Source organism: Oncorhynchus tshawytscha, unplaced genomic scaffold, assembly GCF_018296145.1.
Source record: "Oncorhynchus tshawytscha isolate Ot180627B unplaced genomic scaffold, Otsh_v2.0 Un_contig_3056_pilon_pilon, whole genome shotgun sequence".
NCBI classification, from domain to species: Eukaryota; Metazoa; Chordata; class Actinopteri; order Salmoniformes; family Salmonidae; genus Oncorhynchus; species Oncorhynchus tshawytscha.
The window spans coordinates 1-19,527 of NW_024609584.1; the positions used below are offsets into that span (position 1 = coordinate 1).

General features: G+C 41.9%; 2 protein-coding genes and 2 long non-coding RNA genes across 5 annotated transcripts; 2 read left to right on the forward strand and 2 right to left on the reverse strand.

Annotated features, from left to right (window-relative positions):
• The first annotated feature begins 12 nt into the window (after window positions 1–12).
• fbn1 (fibrillin 1) lies at window positions 13–1,878 on the forward strand. Its single transcript, XM_042316067.1, has one exon. The coding sequence runs from the start codon at window positions 31–33 to the stop codon at window positions 346–348; it is 318 nt and encodes a 105-aa protein (XP_042172001.1). The 5' UTR covers window positions 13–30; the 3' UTR covers window positions 349–1,878.
• Window positions 1,879–2,968: 1,090 nt separating this feature from the next.
• dut (deoxyuridine triphosphatase) lies at window positions 2,969–7,629 on the reverse strand. 2 transcript variants are annotated; one of them, XM_042316066.1, is made up of 7 exons: window positions 7,371–7,629; window positions 5,462–5,618; window positions 4,955–5,046; window positions 4,238–4,282; window positions 3,953–4,027; window positions 3,549–3,619; window positions 2,969–3,130 (listed from the first exon to the last, which is right to left on the reverse strand). In XM_042316066.1, the coding sequence occupies exons 1-7, from the start codon at window positions 7,429–7,431 to the stop codon at window positions 3,074–3,076; spliced, it is 558 nt and encodes a 185-aa protein (XP_042172000.1). In that variant the 5' UTR covers window positions 7,432–7,629; the 3' UTR covers window positions 2,969–3,073. The 2 variants fall into 2 exon arrangements, with proteins under 2 accessions (XP_042172000.1, XP_042171999.1); XM_042316065.1 differs by lacking the exon at window positions 7,371–7,629 and adding an exon at window positions 6,082–6,273.
• A 5,255-nt stretch (window positions 7,630–12,884) lies between these two features.
• LOC121845207 lies at window positions 12,885–13,736 on the reverse strand. Its single transcript, XR_006082432.1, has 2 exons — window positions 13,490–13,736; window positions 12,885–13,123 (listed from the first exon to the last, which is right to left on the reverse strand). It is a non-coding gene; the product is annotated as an uncharacterized LOC121845207 (long non-coding RNA).
• Window positions 12,891–13,811, forward strand: LOC121845206. Its single transcript, XR_006082431.1, has 2 exons — window positions 12,891–13,106; window positions 13,662–13,811. It is a non-coding gene; the product is annotated as an uncharacterized LOC121845206 (long non-coding RNA).
• Window positions 13,812–19,527: the final 5,716 nt, after the last annotated feature.

Below are 19,527 nucleotides of genomic sequence, written 5' to 3' on the forward strand. Positions count from 1 at the left end.
ATTGAGGACACCCTGCTGTTCAACCTGAACATGTCCGGCCTGTCCAGCCGAGACCACATCCTGGAGTTCACCCCGGCCCTGTCCACACTCAACAACCACGTGCGCTACTCCATCGACTACGGCAACGAACTGGGCTACTTCAAGATCAGCCAGAGGGAGGGGCTTAGCTACCTGCACCTGTCCAAGAGGAAGTCCCTCCCCCCTGGAGCCTACTTCCTGCAGATCAGTAGTGTGGCCGTGTACAGGAAGAAGGAGCTGGCAGCGCTGGAGGACAGCAACGATAAAGACTACCTCACAGGCCAGCTGGGAGACACACTCACCATGAGGGTGCAGATAGTCCTGCATTAACCTACACTACAGGACTGACTGGGGTGGCTGGTCTGGGCTGGGTGGGTGGGGAGTGTCTGCCTGTAAACACTGGTCTAGGAACAGATTAATTTACCCTTGATCCATATCTCAACCATTAGGATGGGGAGAGAAGATCTGACCCTGGGTCAGTGGTTATGGGCAACTTCTACCTACTCTAAGAGAGAGCTTGGGACAATCTCAACACCAAAGAGACTAATGGGTGGGTGGGGGGAGGGGGGATTGCGTTGTTTGATTCCCAAAGATGATTCTACATATCATAGATACAACCTTTAGTGCTACAGTGTAGGCCTAACCCACTGGCTACAGTATGGCTGTCTGAAGAAAGGCTTAGAGAATGAGAATGACATGGAATGAAGACATGACAATGACACAACAATAACCACTCTAAACTGCTCTGTGCAGGAAGCTCTGGTTTGAATGTTTTTTTTTTTTTTTTAATGAAAAAGGTTTATATGAAATAGGTTTTGTATGATGATATGTGGAATCTGCCACTCTTTTGTGGGACATGTAAGGCAAATGCCATATCCACCCATAGCCCCTACCCCCAAGACCATGAGGGTAGCTAGGGAGTATGGGGTAGGAGGTAGGGGCTAGCGGTGGATTTGGACTGAGTAGCAGAGTGCAGAAGTCACTGATGCTGAGTGTTCACAGCTTGGCAGAGGTGGAAGTGAAAGGCAGTGTTCAGATTCTCCACCCTTCTCCCTGAAGTGTGCACTTGCTCACTCCCCCTTCATGGTTCACAAAGCAATGGCTGCTAAGGAGAGTTTCCACCATATTAGGTAAACCAGTCCATTCCTTTCAAATCCCTGAGGGGAGAAGGGTAGGGAATTGAACCGTAGCTAAAGTCTTTAGCTAGAAGGACCCCTCTTCCTCATCATAACTATGCTTCTTCATCTTCCCCACTGACTAGACTTCAGCATTACACATATTTACTGGTGCTAGTAACAAATCCACATAGACTTATGAATGCACTGTAATACTCAACACACAGTAGCTGTCTGTCTACTGTCCTTTTAATAAGATGTCAGACGTCTTCTTTTCAACCAAAACCAAAGTAACAGCCTGTCTGCTCTCTATACCACATGTAAATGAAGTGTGTTTATACTGTAATCAATGCCATGTTTAGAATGTTAATCTATGAAGCCTTTTGTAAACTAGAGAACGCCCCTGAGAGGAGGGGGTGTAATGGTGCTTATAATGACCTACTACTTCCTTTGATAAACTGTATACACACACACATTAAAAACACACACACTCGCAAACACACAACACAAATACACACACACGCCCTCAAACACACTCAAAACATACACCGTTCTGATGATGCCAAACCTGTGCCTTCATGATTATGCACTGAGGTCGACGCGGCCACACACTTTTCGCTCTGTCAATCAGTGCTCCGTAGCGAAGTCAATCAGACCAGCCGCAGACTCATCCGTCTGTCGCTCTGTCACATCAGTGAGGGTTTAGTTGTAAAGTCACAATAAAAACTTGTTTTTTTGTTTAAAAGGTTTCATTATTGTCCCTGTCTCCCAACTTCACTTCCTCTCTTTGCGGATTATGCTATTTATGGGATGTATTTTAACCACTTTAAGGGCCAAATTCCCAGACACAGATTAAGCCTAATCCTGGACTAAAAAGCACTTTTAATGCACATTCATTGACCATTATTTTTAGTGTATGCTTAAATTACATTTCTCATTTAGCAGATGCAATCACCTTGCTCTAGGATACAGACATGGTTGAATTTCTTTTTTCACCTAGTCCACTCAGAGATGTGAACCATTGATGAACCTTTTGTTTACTGGTCCAATGCTCTTAACCGCTAGGCTACCTGCTGCCCTAAGAGTCTACCTTTCCTTGGTTCCTTTCATTACTGACAGCTGAAAGGACTGGTGACATCTCCTCTCCACAATGATTCCTGCTTCTACCTAGCATCATCTCTGCCTAATGAAAGGATGAGGGAAGGAAGCTATTGGAATTCCAGAGACGATATAAAACAAAGACTACTGAACCACAGCCACCATATCCAGTTCAACACAACCCAATGACTGCATCTAGAAGGCAAGGGTCATATTCCCCTTCTCAGACATTGCATGCGTCAACCAATGGTTGCGTGCCACGTCACTGAGAATGCTAATCGACAGATTGCTAGAACGTGGTTAGCTGAGACAAAATACCTATCCAGGCGTTGTAAGATCTGGCATGCATCTGCAAGTTAGTCAGCCTGGAACTCTATTTCTCAGTGAAACTCCTCCCTGGTGTGGTTCACATTAGCCTTCTGATTCTACAGTTAACAGATCTAACATGTAATATGAGCCTGTGTGAAGGGTTTGGTCCCTAAGACAGGGAAACTCCCTCGAACTATGAAAATAAATGGTTTAACATCACCACTTAGTGGTCATTCAGGGTACAGACTTACATAGAATTCTATACAAAGCCGGTGGGCATAGCCGACATTGTCATATAGGTTTCCCCCAGTTGGAATTGAACCTGCAACACCGGCATCTCTAGAACCATGCTCTTGCGAACACAGCCACAAAAATCAGTGATGTTTCATTGCCATTAATGGCCAAATCAGCAGGCATAGACAGTGAAGCAAAGGGATAATAACAATCTTTATTAAACAATGTAATTATTGTACAACGACATAACATGTAACAGAACAAAACTAATAAGCTGGTTTATATACAACGTTGATGTATCAGTTGCTGCCTGTGGAGCCAAATCCTCCAGCCCCACGCTCGGTCTCATCCAGACTCTGAAACACAGAGGGAAGACACGGTTAATACTACAACACTGGAGGGAAGGGTATTTTAGTGACTTTCTATGCGAATGAGCCCAGTTTTCCCAAACACAGATTTAGCCTAGTCCGGGACAAAAGTATGTTCAATGGAAATTGTTAAAGTGAAGAGGTTAAGTCCAGGACGATGCTCGATCAGAGTCGAGAAAAACAGCCCTAAGGGCTCAAGGCTCATTCTCATAGAAATAAGATGCACTTAAAAATCGACATTTCAGTCTCAAGTTTAAATGAAATGAGACTGCTTGACAAGGTGTTTCCATTTAAGGTTTGTGTGAAATGGATCGTAAAGCTGTAATCAGCAATTCACTACTAGGTCTGAGCATGTATGGTAACACTATAAATGGTCATATTCAGTCTATAGAGAAGCATGAAGTACCTTTAGCTCCTGTAGGTCTGGGTAGCAGATCCTCTCGCACACCAGCTGAGCCACACGGTCCCCTTTTTTCACTGGGACACAGAAAGAAACACCATCACTCTACAGGTCACCCAGTTTCCCAACACCATCACTACAATGTTTCACTGGAAAACAGATCTCAATGTGAAATGCATTTGGATTGAGCAATCAGTAAAACAAGTTATTTCAGTTTCTGATGAGGCATTTAAGTTATTTTTTTTCAAAGAGCAAAGGGTATATAATTAACGTTAAAAAATATATATATATAAAATAATGGATGTACCAATTGCAGATGGTCCCTTTAATCATGGATACAAAGTGCTTTCAATGCTTAGAGTTGGGAAAGGTGGCATGTGAATATGTGAATGATTATTTGTAAAGCTCACCTTCAAAGGTTTCCTTGCTGAAGTTGAACAGTACCACCCCCACATTACCTCTATAGTCCTCATCCACTACTCCAGCTGGGGGGAGACAGGCACTCCAGTTAGCCTAGCTGTCATGAATGTACCCTGTCAGTTCTATGTTCTAGACTCGGGTTAGAACAGCCAAAGAGTGACTTGGGTTCATGAAATCTCCATCAGAACTATGGTTACCACTTTCCTGCCATTTTTATAACCCATCTCTTAGGAAAAATGTTATATTAATATCTGAAGGTCAAAAAGTAAACTCACCCCCAACATCGATGAAGTGTTTTGCAGCCAGGCCAGACCGTGGTGCTGTGAAAAGAGAGAAATACATCAAATATGACTAAACTCATTTTTATGCTGGAGAAAAGTGAAGGGCAGATGAGAAAGAGGGGTTGAACGAGATGAGTCTGAAAGCAGTCTCCATTGACCGTGTTGGAGCATCACATGTGATGCATTGTGGGTAAATTGTGACTGACTGATCTACCAATAACAATGAGTAGTTATTTATGTTGCAAGGTGATTTGTCAGTAGGCAGTCAGTCGCCTGCACTTTCAGTTGTAATGAGGGGGTTTGATTAATCTTGCCCAGATGCCTGTGTAGGCATGTATTGCACCAGCTGAAAGTTGATTGCATTAGATTTGGAACTGGGCTGCCTCCCAGGCGTCCTGCTCTGGCTGACTGCAATGTTTTCTCAAAACAAGTGACATAATTAAGCATGTAGTAATTAGTAGGATTCTAAGTTGCCATGCAAAAGTGATTGCTTTCTGCCTTCCCAATGAAAAGTAGTTTGAATTTTCTAACATTTATTTTATGTAAAAGAGATGTAGGTTTCTGGTTCAACCCAGATCAAAGTAAAATAACTCCCTCACTGTCAAGTTAAACAATACCCAGAGAGACCTACCCCCACATACCCGTAGGCCAGGGTGCAATTACATTTTTTCTTTAAAAACATTTAAGTTTGTGTCCTGGTCCCCTACTCACCCACTCTGCCATAGCAGCCTGAAGGAACTGCTATCTGGATGTCAGTCTTCACGATAGCCTTGTCCATAGGACCAATACTGTAGTCATAGGCACTGTTAGAAAAAACATCAACAGGTGGCTTACAGTCACTAACTTACAAAGGCAGTGACCTACATCTAACTCCCCTCCCATCCAATCGTTAGTAGGAGGAGCAGGCTAGCACTACTGTTTGCCAACTTTTCTCCGGTTAAAGTTGGTCATATAAACATGAAGCAAGACTAGGCTACCTAGTTAGGTAGCTTGATATGAAGACAACATTATGCATGGTCGTTTGCTAACTACAGTTTTACTTTTGATTGATAGCAGAAAAATAAACAGCCACGTGCAGGATACACTCACTGCAACGTATTGAATTCAAGTCACGTTATCTTGCTTATGTGAATAGCAAGCTAGCTAAGTAAATACAAGCCAGTAAAATGTACAGCGTTCAAATCACTTCCAGTGACCATGTCCCGGACTCTGACCCACCTGAACAGGTCGTAGCCTGCAGCTTTAGCAGAGCCCCGGGTAGGAGCAGTGGCATGTTCAGACAACTTGGAGAACTTCAGCACCGATATCACATTCTCTGCCACTGCATGTGGCTTTGTCCTCTTCAGTGGAGAAACTTCTGCGGCGTCTATCACTTCTGAGCAAGGCATGTTTACAAAGTTTGTGGTAAGAAAGTTGAGTTAATTACAAAATAATAAAATGGCTATGGTTACTAACGTTAGCTAAATAGTTAAAATATGGCGAGTTGTTGCTACTTCTCTGAATCTTATTAGGAAGCACACATTCCCGCCAATTTCAATTGAATCTGCCTCGCCGTCGTTGAAAAAAAAAAGAAAATCTCGCGAGAGTTCTGACAACTTGACCAGCTGTGAGCTGAATGACAGGAAAGCTTTAGTTTACTAATCCTTGAATGATGCATCTTGATTTCTACAAATCTGACAACAGTACAATTACCGGTACCTACACATTTATTGACTACACATCATGTTAATACTAAAGTTGATAATACAACAACCAGTTAGCATAGCAAAGTAGCTAGCTGCTAGTGCTAGCAAACATGAGCTATTACTGAAAAGCAATGTAGCTAGCCAACGAGCTACCTGCATTCTCGCATCCTTTTCTCTTGGCCAGAGTGGGAGAATGCAGATAAAATGTTCTGTGTGAGAGTATTGAAGACTGGGCAGCGATAATCGAAGAACAACACCGCCAGTAGAGCCTCTGCTTTGCAACGAAGTGCTCCATCTTGTTAAAGATACAGTCCTCCCCGGCTGCGGCATCAGCTACAGCGCCTTCAGAAAGTATTCAAACCCCTGGACTTATTCCACACGTGTTACAGACCGAATTAGAAATTGATTAAATCTTTTTTTCCTCTCACCCATCTATACACAATATCCCATAACTACAAAGTGAAAATGTTTTTATACATTTTTGCTAATGTATTGATAATTAAATACAGGCAGAGTGAGTATTGGTTAAGTGGGACATTTAAGCTTTGTAATGAATATCTTAATGTGTACAATAACATAACCAACCATTAATGCCTGTGGTTTAGTCATTTTAATTCGGAACTGGAATAAACTGATTGATCACATCACACAGGTGTATAACAGAACACACACACAGGCTCAGTTTGATAGTGCACCCCTAAGTAACAGTGCAGATGAAAAATGATCAGGCCTACTGTACATCTTACTGTACAAAGTATTGTTGAAAAAAAAGGTCTAGGTTGGAACTGTTGCTGTTAACATACAATACATATATTTGATTCTAAACTGGATTAAACACACAGTCCTAATGAGAGGTGTGTGGGTGTTTGAAGTTTAACAAGCATGTCTATTCTGGGTTACATTTTTGACAGTGCAACCCTGAGGTCATGCTCAGCATTGAGTCTGTTTCTGTACTTTGTGTTTTAAGTATGCCAGGGTTGAGAACCCTGACTCGCATAGGTATGTGGTGCCAAACTAGCTTAGAACATCTACTGCTTTCTCAGTCTAGACAGGAGACTGCTTCCTGCTGTAGATGAGCAACCCAGAACTGAGTGTTTGCCTCAAAAAGCATCTTGCTTCAATTAGTTTATTCCAGAATAAAAATGTTGTATTTTACTAGCAACAGTTCCAACCTAAACTCATTTAACAATATTTATAGAGTAATATGTACAGTATAGTAGGCCTGATAATGTTTAATCTTCACCTGTACTGTTTCTTAGGGTTGCACTATCAGTAGTTAGCTAGCTTGCTTTGGCTAATATCAGCTAGCTATTAGCTGAATACAAGGGGATTGTTTGAAAGAGAAACTCACATCTACTACTATGAGAGACAGTAGTCCCTTATTTCTGCTTATCACCATCACCTGTTATAAAATGACAACAATGCCGTGCTAATTGACTTACTTTTCCACTGTCGAAGCACTGTTTCCTGACGCATTCTGCCCTGTTCTGGGTTTACCGTCATGCTGTGGGTGTTTGGTCAAGACCTGACGTTTCGTTTTGAACATTACTAAGCACTTCCCTGCACAAAACACATTTTGGGCGCTCCTCGTTATTTATCAAAGTTTGTATTAAACCAAGAGAAACGCATCGCTGTATTTTCGTTTCATGACGATTGAGTTCGTCAGAATTTGTGGCTAGTTTGAGTCCATTTGATGATGGCGAGTGGGGTTGACAGGCTGTCAGGTTAGGAAGGCTACGAGTTTCAAAACACTTGCAAGTGAAAATTTGTAATTACTTTTTTCAAGTGTCAAATGTCATTTTTTGTACACGTGATTTTTTCACATGTCCAGTGTGTGGTTTGATTTGATCGCCTGTTATGGGCATTTTTACACGCGTTCTTCACATCTTTCCAGAGGGCATTTACAGGTGATTAGAACGTTTGAATATTGTAATTTCAGACGCGTGAAATTGTGCCACCGCTTTGGAACGAACGAAGCCAGGCCAAGAGAATGCTCGGCGGAAATGGAGTCCCTAGAGAAAGAACGAGATGGGTGTCAGGAGTGGGGCAGCAGTATTATCATAAGGAGACGTATACTTGGAAACTGGAGGAGGAATGGAGGGAAGAAGGGTGTAAGCTTGAGTCGGATAAAAATGGTGGAAAAAAGTTAAAGTAGAAAGTGTAAGCAGATGGAGCTGGAGAAATTGAAGTGAATGAGGGTGAAGTTATCCAGAGACCGAGGTATGCTCCCAGAATCAGGAAAAACACAAGTCTGTGACACAGTGTTGCCAACTCCTCAGTAAGGAAAGTAGCTATTGGCTGTCCTAAAGTAGCTAGAAGTCGCTAAATGACGTCATCACCAAATTTGCATAATTGGTCATGTAATTGTGATGGATGCTGTAGGAGAGAGGAATAATGTGTGGGAGAGACAAAAAGTGAGTAAAAAAACTAAATATGTTTAGAACTACAAATGAACTTTCTTCTGTCGATTCTTGTTTTTTGTAATGTCCCAATTCCAAACCTCCTCCTTTTCCGGGGCTTGGGACTGGCAAAAGCGACCTAAAAGAGACACTCTGGCAGAGTTACTTAGTTTTTTATTTTTCTTAATTTGGTTTGGTTTTTAACCTTATGGTCCACTTAGGAGCCTACAACAAGTCACAGTAAAACATTAACATCTTTAACCATTCCATTAAAAAAAAAAATGTTTTGTATACAATCAACATTAACAATCTAAATGGACCAAAAAGAGACAATAGAAAAAACTGTCAATGGCAATGTGAGAAAATTATGGTAACTAGTCTGGCCCTAATTCAGGTTTTTACATTTTTTAATGTAACCCAGTGCGGGATCAGTCAGCGGCAGCTTCCAGCATGCGCGATTCATTTGCAGTCTGGATGCAGAGGGGTGAACATCTCCTGCTCTGACTGCATCTGGGAGGGACCGCTGCGCAAGGACTGTGGGTGCTTTGGGACGGGGGTGGGGCCCACGGCAGCTCCTCGTTGAGAAGAGTAAGAACGATATGTGGCTTTCACGTCAGTCTCCAAAAGTCTCAAATAAAACCAGAAAAAGTCGCTAGATTTGTTGCTAGTCGCTTTTTTGAAAATGTGTCGCTAGAGGGGTCTGAATACTCGCTAAATATAGCTACAAAGTCGCTAAATTGGCAACACTGCTGTGACAGTAGGAGTGAAGTTTATTGAAAAAGTGGACTCTTGCCCTTTGGCTGATCCATTTGTGGTTGCACGGTGTGTGAAAAAAAGAGTTGGGTCATGTGGAATTAGTGAGGGTAACCAGAAGTGGTCTAGTGATAAGTGTGTTTCTGTTGGGTAGAGGGAGAATGCGCTCGGAGTAAAACGAATGGTGGCAAGAAAAGTTCATTGTTTTGTTCTCAAGAAAAGGGCACCAATGAAAGGAGTGATAAACTGGGGTAGCATTAAATATAACAGTTGACCAGCTGAGGGATAATATTTCCAGTGTATCTGATGTTAGTCGTTTGATGCGGAAAGAGTGGGGAAACAGAAGATACATTGTGTCTGTTCTTTTGAGTTTTGATGTTGAGTCTTTGCCCGACAAAGTGTACAAAATACATTACGATGTTACGGGTGTCAAGCTTATGGGCATGTGGCAGCAGTGTGTAGGAGGGAGGGTTCAAGGTGTGAGAAATGTTCAGAAGGGCATGAGACAAAGGAATATGTACTATTGGGGAATGTGTTAATTGTAGGGGTGCCCATGGAGCTGGGGATCAGAAATGTCCCGAGCGAGAGAGGCAGGTTGAGGTTTCCAGGTTAGAGTAGAGCCATACCAGTACAGAGTAAGATTGGATTTTTAGCATTTAGAAAAATGGTTACCAATTGTACTGCAGGGATGGATCGGAAGTCACGTGAAATTGAGTTTGTGGTGGCAGCTGCAGAGAGGTATTTGGGTGTGCGACACTTGACATCAGAAGAGTTACAAGATGTGTTTAGGTGGCGATGTCCCATTCTTTCAGGATAATGGCATGAGGTAGGAATAAATACATTTAACCCAACTATAACATCTTCCGTCAAGATAGATCTGCCAAAGGGGAGGAGTTGCAGTCTACTGCAGAGATAGCCTGCAAAGTAATGTCATACTTTCCAGGTCCATACCCAAACAGTTCGAACTACTAATTTTGAAAATTACTCTCTCCAGAAATAAGTCTCTCACTGTTGCCGCCTGCTACCGACCCCCTCAGCTCCCAGCTGTGCCCTGGACACCATTTGTGAATTGATCGCCCCCATCTAGCCTCAGAGTTTGTTCTGTTAGGTGACCTAAACTGGGATATGCTTAACACCCCGCCAGTCCTACAATCTAAGCTAGATGCCCTCAATCTCACACAAATCATCAAGGAACCCACCAGGTACAACCCTAACTCTGTAAACAAGGGCACCCTCATAGACGTCATCCTGACCAACTGGCCCTCCAAATACACCTCCGCTGTCTTCAACCAGGATCTCAGCGATCACTGCCTCATTGCCTGTATCCGCTACGGAGCCGCAGTCAAACGACCACCCCTCATCACGGTCAAACGCTCCCTAAAACACTTCTGTGAGCAGGCCTTTCTAATCGACCTGGCCCGGGTATCCTGGAAGGACATTGACCTCATCCCGTCAGTTGAGGATGCCTGGTCATTCTTTAAAAGTAACTTCCTCACCATTTTAGATAAGCATGCTCCGTTCAAAAAATGCAGAACTAAGAACAGATACAGTCCTTGGTTCACCCCAGACCTGACTGCCCTCGACCAGCACAAAAACATCCTGTGGCGGACTGCAATAGCATCGAATAGTCCCCGTGATATGCAACTGTTCAGGGAAGTCCGGAACCAATACACGCAGTCAGTCAGGAAAGCTAAGGCCAGCTTCTTCAGGCAGAAGTTTGCATCCTGTAGCTCCAACTCCAAAAGTTCTGGGACACTGTGAAGTCCATGGAGAACAAGAGCACCTCCTCCCAGCTGCCCACTGCACTGAGGCTAGGTAACACGGTCACCACCGATAAATCCATGATTATCGAAAACTTCAATAAGCATTTCTCAACGGCTGGCCATGCCTTCCGCCTGGCTACTCCAACCTCGGCCAACAGCTCCTCCCCCGGCAGCTCCTCGCCCAAGCCTCTCCAAGTTCTCCTTTACCCAAATCCAGATAGCAGATGTTCTGAAAGAGCTGCAAAACCTGGACCCGTACAAATCAGCTGGGCTTGACAATCTGGACCCCTATTTCTGAAACTATCCGCCGCCATTGTCGCAACCCCTATTACCAGCCTGTTCAACCTCTCTTTCATATCGTCTGAGATCCCCAAGGATTGGAAAGCTGCCGCAGTCATCCCCCTCTTCAAAGGGAGACACCCTGGACCCAAACTGTTACAGACCTATATCCATCCTGCCCTGCCTATCTAAGGTCTTGAAAGCCAAGTCAACAAACAGGTCACTGACCATCTCGAATCCCACCGTACCTTCTCCGCTGTGCAATCTGGTTTTCGAGCCGGTCACGGGTGCACCTCAGCCACACTCAAGGTACTAAACGATATCATAACCGCCATCGATAAAAGACAGTACTGTGCAGCCGTCTTCATCGACCTTGCCAAGGCTTTCGACTCTGTCAATCACCATATTCTTATCGGCAGACTCAGTAGCCTCGGTTTTCGGATGACTGCCTTGCCTGGTTCACCAATTACTTTGCAGACAGAGTTCAGTGTGTCAAATCGGAGGGCATGCTGTCCGGTCCTCTGGCAGTCTCTATGGGGGTGCCACAGGGTTCAATTCTCGGGCCGACTCTTTTCTCTGTATATATCAATGATGTTGCTCTTGCTGCGGGCGATTCCCTGATCCACCTCTCGCAGACGACACCATTCTATATACTTTCGGCCCGTCATTGGACACTGTGCTATCTAACCTCAAACAAGCTTCAATGCCATACAACACTCCTTCCGTGGCCTCCAACTGCTCTTAAACGCTAGTAAAACCAAATGCATGCTTTTCAACCGATCGCTGCCTGCACCCGCATGCCCGACTAGCATCACCACCCTGGATGGTTCCGACCTTGAATATGTGGACATCTATAAGTACCTAGGTGTCTGGCTAGACTGCAAACTCTCCTTCCAGACTCATATCAAACATCTCCAATCAAAAATCAAATCAAGAGTCGGCTTTCTATTCTGCAACAAAGCCTCCTTCACTCACGCCGCCAAGCTTACCCTAGTAAAACTGACTATCCTACCAATCCTCGACTTCGGCGATGTCATCTACAAAATGGCTTCCAACACTCTACTCAGCAAACTGGATGCAGTATATCACAGTGCCATCCGTTTTGTCACTAAAGCACCTTATACCACCCACCACTGCGACTTGTATGCTCTAGTCGGCTGGCCCTCGCTACATATTCGTCGCCAGACCCACTGGCTCAGGTCATCTACAAGTCCATGCTAGGTAAAGCTCCGCCTTATCTCAGTTCACTGGTCACGATGGCAACACCCATCCGTAGCACGCGCTCCAGCAGGTGTATCTCACTGATCATCCCTAAAGCCAACACCTCATTTGGCCGCCTTTCGTTCCAGTACTCTGCTGCCTGTGACTGGAACAATTGCAAAAATCGCTGAAGTTGGAGACTTTTATCTCCCTCACCAACTTCAAACATCAGCTATCTGAGCAGCTAACCGATCGCTGCAGCTGTACATAGTCTATTGGTAAATAGCCCACCCATTTTCACCTACCTCATCCCCATACTGTTTTTATTTATTTACTTTTCTGCTCTTTTGCACACCAATATCTCTACCTGTACATGACCATCTGATCATTTATCACTCCAGTGTTAATCTGCAATGTTTATTCCATGTGTAACTCTGTGTTGTCTGCTCACACTGCTATGCTTTATCTTGGCAAGGTCGCAGTTGTAAATGAGAACTTGTTCTCAACTAGCCTACCTGGTTAAATAAAGGTGAAATAATTTTTTTTTTTAAATTTAAAAAAATTCAAGCAAAGAATAAGGGTGTTGTACTACAGTCTAGTAGGTGGCGGTAATGCAACAAATTGGATGCAAACCGCCGTTAAACCTCAGAAGAAGAAGAAATTGTGCCTTTGCACACGTTCTGAACGTCTGTGTAGTAACAGGTACATTTCATGTGTCTGAAAGTACCACATTGTAGCACATTGAGTTTGACTTCCGGCCTGTTGCGATGAATCGCTTTCCCAGGTAGGGAGGAGATGTTTCTAAATATGGATCAAATTGTTACAATTAGTAATTTACAGAATGCAAGGCGTTGGTGAGAAAAATTTAGGGTGAAATTAAAACTACTTTTTCCACATAGCATAACAACTACAAAGCTGACGCTGGCTAGCTAGCTTATTTTCATTGAAATAGCATGGCTAGTTAGCTAGCTAGCAATAGTATTTTTGTCTAGCCTGGTATATGGACAATATACCACGGATAAGGGCTGTTATGCTCAATGCGGAGTGCCTGGATACAGCCCTTAGCCGTGGTATATTGGCCATATACCACAAACCCCCAAGGTGCCTTATTGCTATATAACTGGTTACCAACGTAATTACAACAGTAAACAAGTAATATTGACTCACCTGTAGTATACGGTCTGATATACCATGGCTTGTTATCTTGCTATCTGTTTCATGTTGTACCGATCATCAACATGAACAAGATCGAATTCTGTTGAATTGCCAACTGACTAAATTCTTGTTAAGAAGATGTTGCTGTTCAGAATGACATGTTTATGACTGTTGATGTTCACAGGAATCTCCAAATACTATGTTGAATGAGCACCGCGGATGAAAGAGGGAGAGGAAAACAGAAAGCTTCTTTCTACCACACCTTCACCAAGTTACATACAATGTTTGCTTCATGAACAATTGTTACATCAGAAATAAATACAAAATCATTTTAGTTTATTCTGTTTCTGTTTTTTTTTATGCTGGATGTGAGTAATTTATTAGGTCCATAGTATAATGTATTGTTTTGGAACTTATATTTAAATATATATTCAGTCAAAACTAACTTTTTGCTAAAATAATGTGTTTTCTACTGTTACTTTTTACATACTGATACAGTCTCATTAGTTTTGAGCTAGACTATGATTGGGTAATGTCTACTGTAAATGTCCACTACCCTTTTTTAAATGTTTATGATTGAAATTAGCACAGTTTTTTAATAGTTTGTTTCTACTGTCTGGTGAGGAAGTGGGCAATATGGATACATTGGAGGAGGAAGGGAGAAATAATGACAAATCAGAACTTGGACAATGTCGGGGAATAAATAGGTAAATGCCCAGCCTATCAATGACAAAATAAATGGGTTCAGAGGTAGCTGTCATGTCTTTGGCATCATTAAAGTTAACTGTTATTTTATCAAATCAATTCTCTGTAATTATTATTACGTGATTAAAATAATCATGTAAATGTAATTAACTAGGAAGTCGGGGCACCAAGGAAAATCTTCAGATTACAAAGTTATAATTTTCCTAATTTAACTCTTCAGATATTATTATATCTGATAAATTAGTCTTCTAATGAATTATTCTTTGCCTCACGTTAGTCTCATTCCAAACGTCGTAAATTGTTGGTTATCTGCACGAACCCAGCTTTTACTATGAATCATCCATACACCAATTGTCTTAATCATTTATTTACTAACTAACTAAATATTCACAGAAATACATAAACAAACAAGTAGATATGGATACAAGGAAATGATAGGGGAGGTTCCCTTGTGGTCTAAGCCGATATGACGGCTTGGTGGACAAAGGGAAGTGGGTGTGGACTGAGAAGGGCGGGAAAGACAAAAGAGACACTACACAGTTGATAACTGAAATGCTAATCCTTTGCACATGAACGCTCACTCATTCGGGAATAATTGGGATCAATATATATTTATGCCTAGTGTGTTGTCGTGATCTCTGTTGGAATCGTCAGTCCTTCTGTTGGAATGTTCATCAGAGCATCAGAGCAAGTCTTTTGTGGTTAGAATGGATACTTCAGAGTACCATTCAGAAATGTTCTTATGGAATAGATGTTTCAGCGGTTGTCGGTCTTCGCATCTTAGGTTGACATAATTTCTAGCTGCAGACTAATAATTTGTATCTAAGATTTGCTCTTATTCTGTCGGGATCGATAGTCTCAGAGTTGAACCATTTCCTGTCGTGTAGCCAATGCTCTACGTGGTATGGTTAGGAATTCAACAACCATTACAACCTTAGACTGAGATTTCTGTGGTCTCTACTCAAAACCTTTGCCCCCTCAACTGACCGAGGTATGCATGGTCTGAAGAGGATTTCTTCAGGTGAGGTTTTTATTCATAACAGTAGAAAAGGGCTGTTCCATGATGCCAGATCATGGGGGCGGGCCAATGACTTGGTTAAACTTTAAAGGGAATACAATTCTCTTTCATTAAAAGGTTTAACATCACATTACATAATTTCACAAATAGTTTAATCTTTACTCATTCATTTTATACAATAATTAGATGCAAACCTCATAACGGAGGCACCTGTATAAACAGAGTTATGGTAATGTGGCTGTATCGTTTTCCATGAGATCACAACATGAAACAAAACGGACCGGGTCGTAGCTGGCTTCTCCACTGACCGTTTACACATTCTCCAAAACATGGATATTGTTCAGTTCTCAAGTTCTGTGATGTAGAATAAGTTCCTTTGTTCTACTGTGAAACTCTCTCTATATACTGCATGGCCAGGAGGAGAGAGTCTCCTCCAGGAATTTACGACCTGAGATAACAGAACCTGGGTGTAGGAGAGAGAGGGGGATGCCATGCTCTATACCCAGAAAGGGCCACGCCATGACATAGCCTTAACATGCAAATATCTAATGTTATCTTATGTACTGGACAGAGGCTAGCCAGCTATTCTCAAAACATTGGATTACCAACTTGAGCAGTAACATATCAGTTTGCAGCACATTTTCACATGGACATACAGTGCCTTGCGAAAGTATTCGGCCCCCTTGAACTTTGCGACCTTTTGCCACATTTCAGGCTTCAAACATAAAGATATAAAACTGTATTTTTTTGTGAAGAATCAACAACAAGTGGGACACAATCATGAAGTGGAACGACATTTATTGGATATTTCAAACTTTTTTAACAAATCAAAAACTGAAAAATTGGGCGTGCAAAATAATTCAGCCCCTTTACTTTCAGTGCAGCAAACTCTCTCCAGAAGTTCAGTGAGGCTCTCTGAATGATCCAACAGCAAAGGACCTTGTGAAGATGCTGGAGGAAATGGGTACAAAGAATATCTCTATCCACAGTAAAAACGAGTCCTATATCTACATAACCTGAAAGGCCGCTCAGCAAGGAAGAAGCCACTGCTCCAAAACCGCCATAAAAAGCCAGACTACGGTTTGCAACTGCACATGGGGACAAAGATCATACTTTTTGGAAAAATGTTCTCTGGTCTGATGAAACAAAAATAGAACTGTTTGGCCATAATGACCATCATTATGTTTGGAGGAAAAAGGGGGAGGCTTGCAAGCATAATAACACCATCCCAACTGTGAAGCATGGGATTGGCAGCATCATGTTGTGAGGCTACTTTGCTGCAGGAGGGACTGGTGCACTTCACAAAATAGATGGCATTATGAGGCAGGAAAATTATGTGGATGTATTGAAGCAACATCTCAAGACATCACTCAGGATGTTAAAGCTTGGTCACAAATGGGTCTTCCAAATGGACAATGACCCCAAGCATACTTCCAAAGTTGTGGCAAAATGGCTTAAGTCAAGGTATTGGAGTGGCCATCACAAAGCACTGACCTCAATCCTATAGAAAATTTGTGGGCAAAACTGAAAAAGTGTGCGCGAGCAGGAAGGCCTACAAACCTGACTCAGTTACACCAGTTCTGTCAGGAGGAATGGGCCAAAATTCACCCAACTTATTGTGGGAAACTTGTGGAAGGCTACCCAAAATGTTTGACCCAAGTTAAACAATTTAAAGGCAATGCTACCAAATACTAATTGAGTGTATGTAAACTTCTGACCCACTGGGAATGTGATGAAAGAAATAAAAGCTGAAATAAATCATTCTCTCTACCATTAATTTGACATTTCACATTCTTTAAATAAAGTGTTGATCCTAACTGACCTAAGACAGGGAATTTTTACTAGGATTAAATGTCAGGAATTGTGAAAAACGGAGTTTAAATGTATTTGGCTAAGGTGTAAACGTGTAAACTTCAGACTTCTACTGCACATACAATTAAACGTGGAGAGTGGAGGCTGTTATAGCAGCAAAGGGGGGACCAACTCCATATTCATTCCCATGATTTTGGTAGTGTATTTCATTTAAGACATTTTCAAAAAATTCTAAAAACATGTTTTCACTTTGTCATTATGGGGTATTGTGTGTAGATGGGTGAGAATTAGTTGTATTTCATCTATTTTGAATTCAGGCTGTAACACAACAAAATGGAATAAGTCACGGGTATGAATACTTTCTGAAGGCACAGGATAACCCACTAACAGACCTTATAACCAGAGAGGAAGTGGCGATAGATCATCTTTTTTGCCAAATAGCTAGATTGCTACTTTATCACATCATGCATGGTTTGTTTGTGGCCCTGGTAACAATAACTAATGGTAGCTAGCTGGAGTGATGTGTGCATCATTCTCCTCCTAAAATGCACTGCATGGTCAATCTGATGTCTGCATTGGCCTGCAGCATTTACGGTGATATGGTCTCTGCCATATGCGCTTCATGGAGCAGCGCAGAGCTGTTGTGAAGGAAGTTGTCAAGGAAGTGAGTGTGTGTTTATACAGGACCTCCCGTCCTCACCTACCGTCAACCAATCATGTCAATGCTGAGCTATACAGAGCCCTCCGCATTGTTACATCATTTGGGAGGCACAATGCAGTGCAGAGCTCAATTTGGCCTCTGCATGCCTCTGGAGGCTCCGCAATTGCATCACACCCTCCATATGGAGCCTCTGACCACATTTTCGGATCAAGCATAAATTGTCTTTTACCCCCCCATGTGTGTCCGTCCCAGGCCAGGTAGCTCCCTCATTTTCCTCTGTTGTGTAATGGAAGACTTGTAGCTTGGGGCTAATAACCAATGATATATATAAACTCTGGATTGCTGATGCTATGTATTGGCCATTGAGAGGCTTTGAAGCCACTGGTCGGCCATATTGTCATTACCCAGTAGGCGCAGTCCTCCCTCCATAGCAGTGTTTCTCAACTCTGGTCCTCGTGTACCGCCAACAGCACACATTTCTGTTGTAGCCCTGGACAAAAGCATCTGATTCAATGTGTCAAGGTCTTGATGATTAGTTGAGTGGTAGAATCAGGTGTACTTGATCAGGGGGCCATAACAAAAATATGTACTGTTGGGGGGTACTGGAGGACTGAAACACTGCTCCATAGGAATTCATGGATTTCTACAGTATTTCAATTGAACGTTTCAAGGACAAAATGACATGTATTTAAGTATGATTTTTTTGTAATGGGGACACTATCGTTAGTAATCTCAAACATATACTATAAGGAAAATATTTGTATATATTTTTTTGTTTGGCTCACATAATATAATTTAATATTATGCATTAAGGTGTCTAATATTCTAAATGTGGCAAAAATAAATGTAGACATTAATAAATCACAAATATTTTTTACTACCGTGTTGGCGTGCCAAGATGGAGGTTCAGTGGCTTCAACACAGCGCCCCCTATCTGTCATCAAGTGTATATATAAATCATTGCCAATAACCAAGGACTGAACACAAGAAAGGTTGGCGTACCCAACTATTGTATTATTCTGCATTATGTTCTACATTTCTACATTTGAGAATAATGTAACCAACCTATTGACTTCTAATGTAATGTGTCTGACCGTCTTGATGGACACAAATTATGAGGAAAAATAAGAGTAAGTCAACATTTTATTCCTTCTTCATAATACATTAATTAAAATATGACAGTTAAATATGATATGGACTGAGTCTTATAAAAGACAATGGTTAAAACACAGAAATAAATCAAGCATTTCTATATTGAAAATATACAGCACATAAGTTGATTTACATTTTACTGTTCTGTTTGATAGATTTTCATCACAGTGTGTGTGTGTGTGTGTGTGCGTGCATTAAGGTAGTAAGTGATCCCTTCATTATTTCCCGAGACACTCAACTAGTAGCTACTTGTGTGGAATATACACATCTATACAAAGTAGTATACAGTATTTTTCAATGGATATCAAACTAATCTTATTTTTTTTAAATCAAGTTATCAACGCCACTAGTAGCATTTGAATATAATTTAAAAAAATGTTATTTATATATTGATCACTTTTTGCATAGGTCATTTGTTTGCTATAATGTTCATTTCCTAGAACACCATCATATTTGTACATACTAGCCTACATACACAGTGTACAAAACATTAAGGACACCTTGAGTTGCTCGCAGAACAGCCTCAATTAGCATTCCACAGGAATGCTGTGGCCCATGTTGACTCCAATGTTTTCCACAGTTCACCCTCTGAATGGCACTCATACACAATCCATGTCTCAATTGTCACAAGGCTTAAAAATCCTTCTTTAACCTGTCTCCTCCCGTTCATCTACACTGATTGAAGTGGATTTAACAAGTGAC